This window comes from Cajanus cajan, chromosome 9, assembly GCF_000230855.2.
Source record: "Cajanus cajan strain Asha chromosome 9, NIPB_CcT2T_4, whole genome shotgun sequence".
Taxonomy (NCBI): domain Eukaryota; kingdom Viridiplantae; phylum Streptophyta; class Magnoliopsida; order Fabales; family Fabaceae; genus Cajanus; species Cajanus cajan.
Genome location: NC_138525.1, coordinates 18,228,035 through 18,236,706, shown reverse-complemented (window position 1 = coordinate 18,236,706; position 8,672 = coordinate 18,228,035). Strand labels below are relative to the sequence as shown.

Genomic DNA, 8,672 nt, shown 5'->3' with positions numbered 1-8,672 from the left:
TTGAGGTAAAATTAGTATTTTGTCTCTAATTATTTGTGTTGCATTCGAATTTGTAGTTCTTTTTTATATTTTGATTCATTAATTTAAAGCCTATTCATTAGTTGTCTTCCCATAAACAACGTCACTCCTTTCGTCACCCCCTCCCTCTCCCCTCAAAAAGATAAAATAAAAACTAAAATATAATTTTTTTTTTCATAAAATGTTTGAATAACCTTATTTATAATTATTTAAAAAAAAATATAAAGGTAAATCAACTGATGCACTTTAACGTCTGAAACTGTTGCATGAAAAAACATTCTATAAAAGGTAGATATATAAGTTAATTTTAATTTAGAAGATAAGCTTAATATTTTTAAAGGAAAAATGGTCAACCTTAAAAATTAATTTCTCAAGAAAAATCCTAATCTTTGACTACCATTTTTCCGTTCTTTTGTAGCATAATTATAACATGTTTAAATACAAATTTAAAAGTTTTTGAAAAAAAATTATTAAATTTTATCGAAATTCACAAAACTCTTTCAAATATGTATCCGAACATCTTTTCAGAATTTTCTGTCTCTCGGAGGAGAGGTGAGACGAAAAGTCTACACAATCAATGCCCAATGACAGCCATATAAGATATAACCCCTTATATCCACCATTCTGATCCGTTATCGTAAGCAACCCCTAAACACAATACAAAAGAACACTGGCTCGCAGTTTTTTTATTAATTTTTTTTTTGTTGCATAAAACAGTAAAAAAAATTAGAGAAACTCCCAGACTCAACCATGGCTTCGGGTTATCAAATTCAAAGCTACGCATGAGAGAGATCAAGAAGAGAAAAACCACACTAAAGTGCTTTCATGATCTTTGATTGATTTTGAAGCGTAAAAAGGAACCATAAAAGAATATCTATTTTTTCATCTTTATTTTTAAGCATGTAAATTCAAAATATAATTTACATGTTAAAAATATTTATTTATTATTATTATAATTATAATATAATTTATATATTAAAAAAATTACTTTAAAATTTAAAATATAAAAATAAAAACATTTATTCTATGTATTGTACGAACTAAAATTCTAAAATTTATATATAGTTTGTTACTTAAAAAAATTATTTTTCAACGTTATAAATAAATCATATTTTTTTATTCTAAAATTCAATTTACTAGTTTACAATTTTATAAAATACTTTTTAAATATTATAACATATATTTGAAGAGAAAAAATCTTTTAGTAGCTTACAATTTTATATGTTGAGAATGTTGTGGATGTTGTAAGTTGTGATTGATTGAAGTTGTGGTTACATTTTAAGTTGAAAACTAGCCTATTGTTTTAAATTGACTATATTTGTTGAAGTTGTTACTTCTCTTTGTTGTTATGTTGTTTTCTTTCACAAGTTTATCCTTACTTTTCTATGTTGTTGAACTCTAATGATTGTACTTGATTTAGGAACAAAACATGATTAGGTTGGAAGACTTTGATTGGTGGATGGTCATGTCAGAAATGACTAAGTTTCAGGTGTACTATTTTGATATAATACTTGTATAGAGATGTTTGACTTACAATATGGTTATTTTGTATTTAGTAGTATATATTTGATGTATATTGTAGATATGAACATGGTTTATATGTAACTGGATAAAAGATTTTATGTTTTCTAGTTATATTGACAATAACTGTTTTATGTTTTCTGCATTTTATATATATATTCATTACAAGAATATCTATGTATTATTGTATGAGAATCCTAATATAGTTGATTATTTTATGTTTTTCACTACATTATAGCTATGTTATACTAAATGTAGGGACAGTTGGATCGTTACATTATTTCTCTTAAAATATTATTACAATAAATCATATTATCATTAATCATTTACTCACTATTTTTCTTTCTATTATTTTTAGACTAATTATTTTCTTTTCTTAAATCATTAAATTAATTCTGCAAAATAAAAGAACAAATTGGATAAACATAAATATTTTCAAAATTTTAATCATATTTCCAAAATATTTAATTAATTATAGATTTTATTCTAAATTATAAACGTTATCTTTTATATAATTTAGAAACTTTAATATTTTAATTACAATTAAACTAAAATAAATCATATTCTCATTTTTTTACACCAAATTTATATTCTCATTAATTATTGACTAATCAAAATATTATATTTTATATAAATATAATTACACCAAAATAAACATTACCTCTTATTTATTATGAGAATCTTTTTCTTTTCTTTTGTGTTGAGGAATTTTTTACATTATTATTTTGTAGTTATTAAACCACTTATTTAGTTTAAGAAACTATGCGTATTATATATGAAAAAAATATAATACACATTTTTTTTCTTATATTACTGTGATTTAATTAATATTGATAAAATTAAAATAGTATTAATTAACATTAATAAAAGGAAAAATTGAAATATATATATGTATGTATTTTATGTAAAATAAAATTATTTCTTTAAATATTTTGACTAAATTAAAAAAACATCAAAATTATTTTAGCATATTGTGGAAGGAAAAATCATATAAGTAGTCAAATTAGTTTCAAGGTATATATCCCTACGTTATTATTTAGCACTTCAAATGCTGGTATGCAATTCAAATTTTAATAAAAACAATTTTCATTAGTGATTTTGCTCATAATGACTATAAACAAAATTTAAGATCAATCTTTAAAGCATATTGGGAGTGTATCTTCCAAAACTAGTTTTTTTTTTCTCATGGTCAACTATATCTAGTAATTTCAAGAGTTATAAATAAGAGAAAAATAAAAATTTTAGTTAGTAATAATGAGAATGAAGATTCAATTATGTGTTCTAATGTTGTTACTACTTCCATTCTTATATATAAGATCCAAATACCTACTTCATTAAGATTAAAAAAAATAGTTAATCTAGTTGATAATAATAATTTTGTTCTATTTATATATTTTTTCCCCTAAAACTACCCTTGTACTACTTTTCTCTCTTAACTAATATTCATCTCTTTTAATCAATTAGAGTATATGCTCTATATCACTTCTCTTTAATAATTAATATTTTTTATTCTCTTAACCAATTAAAATGCATGTCTTTTAAAAAGTCTACAATTAATATATTCTATCAAATTAAGAGAACACATTTTAATTAGTGACATTTTAGTTTAAAAATAATTAATACATCAAACACTATGAATTGAGTTTTTTATATCGAAACAAAATTTAAGTACAATTTCTTAGATAAGGTTGATATTGTTTTCTAGTCATAATTAAATATTTACTTTTGTAATATACATTTGTATTTAATTCAAATTTCATTAATATACATTTACGTATTTTGTTATTCTCTATTTCTAATTGGAGAATATCATCTTTATTAAGAAATTATACCAAAGTTTTATCTCCTATATAAAGAAACAAACATTTTTTTTTTCTAAATTAGATCTTATAAATAGAAATATAAATAATATTTATTTTAAATTTTATTTTATATTAACATTGATTATTTAGATTGATAACAATAGTTAACAAATTTATTTTAAAATTTAATTTATATCAATTCTTGTTTTATAAATCGATAATATTATATAAGTTAATCACCTATACACTGTTATTGTAAAAATTTTTTACACTGGTCACCAATTATATCTTTTAGTTATGTCATGTCACCGTTAAAAGTAAATATTTTTATAGTGACATGACACAATTAAAAGATATAATTAATTGTCAGTGTAAAAAAAACTTTACACTATCAGTGTATAGATGATTAACATTATATTTATAATAATAAATAAAATAATTTAAATCTATTCTTAAAATATTTAAAATTTAAAAAATAAATTTAATTATATTAATTCAATTATTTCAACTCAATCAAAACTGCTTATAATTGGATTAAATTTCATAATTAAAATGCATAAATTCAATTTATCCCGATCCATTAAATTTTCATCCTGTCAGATATATTTTTTTTGTTAATGTGCGTCATTGCCCGCGTAAGCGGTTTCTCGCATCTTCACGTGCTTATTCTCCCCATTCCGTGTGGTCTTAGTAGTATCATTAACTTGGCGGCTTCGCTTTTCTTTTGCAGTAAGAAATAATAGTCAAAACCCATTCCCCTGTTCTTCTCTCTGCTTCATGCCTCCAATCACACTCACTTTTCTCACACCGTATTCCTATCTGACTCATTAATCAACAGCGCTGGTCGGAAACAGAGCCAGTTAGTTAGTTTTTTCATGAACACAATTCGGTCTCGTTTTCTGACGAGAATGGCCGAAGACATAGGAAAAACCAACCTCGAATCCTCTGCTTCTGCTGCTGCTGCTGCTGCTTCGACAACCTCCAGGGGATTCTGGCCTTCCGTCTTACGTTGGATCCCCACTTCCACCGACCACATCATCAGCGCCGAGAAGCGGCTTCTCTCTCTTGTCAAGTACGCGATCCACTAACCCTAAATTTTCCTTTACTCTTTCTAATTTTCATTCAAAATATTATAAGTCTCTGTTTGCTTTCACTTTGGATTCTCCAAAATCACGTTCAAATATCGGTTAACGTGATTTTCATTACATTTTCACGTGTTTGATTGATCACGAGTATAAAATTGGTCTGAGTTGAAACAACTTTTGTACTGGATTTTACTATTAATTTGTTTAATAAAAACATCTAAACATAAATCACGTCGCTTCGTAATCAATTTTAACCAAAATTAATTTCATTCAGAATCGTTTTTGTCGAAATTCGACCAAACATTAACGCACTGAATTATGGATTGTGATTTTTGATTTTGGCAGGACTCCGTATGTTCAAGAACAGGTTAATATAGGTTCTGGTCCACCTGATTCCAGAGTTAGATGGTTCCGTTCATCCAGCAATGAACCGCGGTTTATTAACACTGTTACATTTGACAGTAAGGATGATTCTCCTACGCTTGTCATGGTTCATGGATACGCCGCGTCGCAGGGGTTCTTTTTTCGCAATTTTGATGCCCTTGCCTCACGCTTCAGAGTCATTGCTATTGATCAACTTGGGTGAGCTTTTGCTTCTCTTCATCCACTGTTCCAAATTAGACTCTGTTTAGATAAACTTCTCGAAAAACAGTTCTAGGTGGAAATAACAGTAACAAAAAAAAGAAAAAAGAAATAAACATTTTCATAAGCTAATCTGAAATTAACTTATGCATGTTAGCTTCTCCAAAAGTGTATTTTTAACTTATACATAAGCTAGTTTTAGCTCATAGAGAGAAGCTTGTGTCATTTTTTCTTCATATTTTTTTTCCTTCTAGAAGTATTTCTAGAGAATCTGTGTTTTGTGCAAACTGATTATTCAGTTAACTCTTTTTTTTCACTTTTTTGCAGTTGGGGTGGTTCTAGTAGGCCTGACTTTACATGCAGAAGCACTGAAGGTCAGTTCTAGAGTTGAATTGGAATTTGGAGTGTTTAGGGTTGTTGCTTAACTTGAAAGTTACTGTGGCAAAATGCTAAACTTCTTGATGCAACAGAAACTGAGTCGTGGTTTATTGATTCTTTTGAGGAATGGAGAAAAGCCAAAAACCTGAGCAATTTTATACTACTTGGGCATTCTTTTGGTGGTTATGTTGCTTCCAAGTACGCACTTAAGGTGAATTTCTTTTGACATTGTGTTAAGATGACTTGTTTGGTTTTCTTCTTTTTCAGAATTATTCTGATGTATATCTTAAAAATTGTATATAGCACCCCGAGCATGTAAAACACTTGATTCTGGTGGGACCTGCTGGATTTTCATCAGAATCAGAAAGAATTACAAAGTTCTTATCAACGTGGAAAGGATCACTACTGAACCAGATTTGGGAATCTAATTTTACACCTCAAAAAATCATCAGGTTGAATTACTGTTTTTCTTATTTTTTTCATCCTCATTTATCTATAATTTATCATTTTTCTTAAATTACAGTGTAGGTTGCCTTGAGATTTTTTCTTAAACTACTGGTATGAAGGAAATATTATTCAGAAAATGAAAAGTGGGGAGACAGTAGAAAATATTAGCAACTACATTATTATTTCAGTTCTTTCACCTTCTTGGTGTATCACATTCTTGTATATAATCTCCAAATATTTGTGTTTTAAAAGTTTTTTTGATTACTGTGTCTGTTTATCTGATTATAATGCTATGGTGATCACTGGATGCCACGAACACCCAAGTCTTAAAAATGTTTCCAAAAGTTGTCAGTAAAATAAAAGTTTGAATCTAATGATAATATGGACTATACATTTATTTACATTTTCACTTTAGCACTCTGATTCTTTTTCTTTGTTATCTCTTCGAATGGCATTGTTGCTGAAATAAACAAATATATTGACTTGAATTCAAATTGTCTCTTTATTGAATGATGGGTGGTGTTAAATTGTTAAATATTATCCCTAAGTCATAGATTAAATCATTTTTGATAGAACTTTTTGCTTAGTCTAGTTTCTGTCATATGGAATCTACTTCAGGTGTTCCAAATCGATGCATTGTAATATTTGTATCAAATATGTTGGGTGGTTGGTTGTAGCGATAGGGGGAGGGAGGGTTGAGTTCTCATTCCTGATTACTTGAAGGAACAAGGAAGTACAATTGCATTCTTTTTTATTTTTATTTTTTGACTGTGCCAAACATTCTTTTTCATTAGTGTTTTTTCTGTTATTACATTAAACATTTTTTTTAATATAGTATTGTCTCTGTTTAATACTTTTCTACATATTTTATGGCAGAGGTTTAGGTCCTTGGGGTCCTGATATGGTCCGCAGGTATACAAGTGCCAGGTTTGTTACACACACAACAGGGGAAATGCTGTCAGAATCCGAATCTAGATTACTGACAGGTATGGTGAGATAAACATCAATACATGGTTTAACTGAAAGAGTGTATTTCTTTCATTTTTTGGAGTACTCACAAGAGTATATTTCGCTGTTTTGTTTTTTTGCTATTGCAGATTATGTTTACCATACTTTAGCAGCTAAAGCTAGTGGCGAGCTGTGCTTAAAATATATATTTTCATTTGGAGCACTCCCGAGGTCACCTCTTCTTCACAGGTTTGGTGTTCATCCTCCTGCTATATTGATCATTGAATGGAATTAACAATTCACTTATGCACTTCTGCTTCAAAATATAATGTCTTTAACAGGAAGGTTGTTATTAGTAAGACAATGATATTCAGATTTCAGATGATAATTGCTTCTAGCCTATAATGATCTTGTGTTGTAATTTTTTCCCCTTTTACTATTCTATTTATGATACAAAATTAGTATACTCAGCTTCTTCAGTATACAATCAGCATACAATCTCCCCTTCTAATCACATTTTTTTAATCCACAAGATTCAAACGACATGTTATTGACTTATTGGTACATAGTTCATTTCTGATCGCTGAATTCACATCGAAACCAGAGGCAATTTTGCAAGCGTCCAACTATCATTCAACCAAGAAAAATAAAAAAATGGAACACCTGTAAAAAGTTAAAAACTAGCCTGAGGCAAATTGAAGTTTTCTATGGTTTGAAAATCCTATGTAAATATCCAAAACTCTGAACTAGTAAAGGTTTGACCACGTAATTTTCCACTGCTTGTGCCACATGGCTATTAACTTTAGCAAGGTCGTGTTAAGTCTTCATTTCTCTATTGCTTCAAATTAACCGCTCCACTTATACTGGATTTATTATGTGTATTTTGATTTGGCGTGTGTGACGTTTTTAACCTCCCTTTCTCTATTTGCTTCCACAGTGCCTCAGAGTGGAAGGTGCCCACCACTTTCATATACGGCTTTCAGGACTGGATGAATTATGAAGGGGCCCAAAAAGCTCGTGAAGATATGAAGGTTCCATGTGAAATCCTTAGGGTTCCTCAGGTATCACTTTCCCCATTTCCCCAAACAATGAAGTGATCTCGATTTGAATATTATTTGGACGGTTTGATTACCCTTTTGTTCTTTATAGTTGCATTTACGTTTTAGTCTTTATAAATAAAACTATTTCATTTTAGTTTCTGTATGTAGTTTTTGTTTCTTTTAGTTCAAACAAAAATGATGTATATAAAAACTAATGTGGAGCATTGCTCTACTATAAAGATTAAACAAAAAGGTAATTGAACCTGTTTGGACTAAAAAACTTAATTTACTTGTTGCAGGCTGGGCACTTTGTGTTCATTGACAACCCAAGTGGCTTCCATTCAGCTGTGTTTTATGCTTGTCGAAGGTTTCTTAGGCCTGATCCAGACAGTGAATCCCTTCCTGAAGGGCTAACCTCGGCATAGGGTATAATGTTGTGCAGTACTGTCTGTGATTATATATTCTTTTACAGATTAAATTCCTTTATTAATTCAAGCCATGTCCTATTCATGCTTAAACGGAATTTCCAATTGTAATGGCAATTCAAAGAATAAAGATCTGTCATATAAGTTTCATTACTCAAACATGTTATTAGGTTGCTTATACTATTTATTTAGTGTTATCAGAGAAAAATTATTAGAAAAAAAGCACTTCGCACCAATAATTTTATTAAAAAAACGAGAAACAAATTGTATCCCTAAACACCACGTGAAATTGTGACAGAAGTTTAATTGACAAGGACAGATCTGAGAGAGGATAACAAAGCGGAGTAGGCAGATTTCTAATTTCCATACTGATAGGTCGAAGGTACAGCCTGTGGGACACAATTGATAGTCTGCATATCCGTTAAA

At 28.8% G+C, this 8,672-nt stretch overlaps 1 protein-coding gene across 1 annotated transcript; it reads left to right on the top strand.

The window, feature by feature from the left end:
* Positions 1-4,049: 4,049 nt before the first annotated feature.
* On the top strand, positions 4,050-8,399 carry LOC109815480 (putative 1-acylglycerol-3-phosphate O-acyltransferase). Its single transcript, XM_020380216.3, has 9 exons — positions 4,050-4,413; positions 4,772-5,008; positions 5,336-5,382; positions 5,479-5,597; positions 5,690-5,838; positions 6,710-6,819; positions 6,931-7,030; positions 7,719-7,842; positions 8,121-8,399. The coding sequence occupies exons 1-9, from the start codon at positions 4,217-4,219 to the stop codon at positions 8,244-8,246; spliced, it is 1,209 nt and encodes a 402-aa protein (XP_020235805.1). The 5' UTR covers positions 4,050-4,216; the 3' UTR covers positions 8,247-8,399.
* Positions 8,400-8,672: the final 273 nt, after the last annotated feature.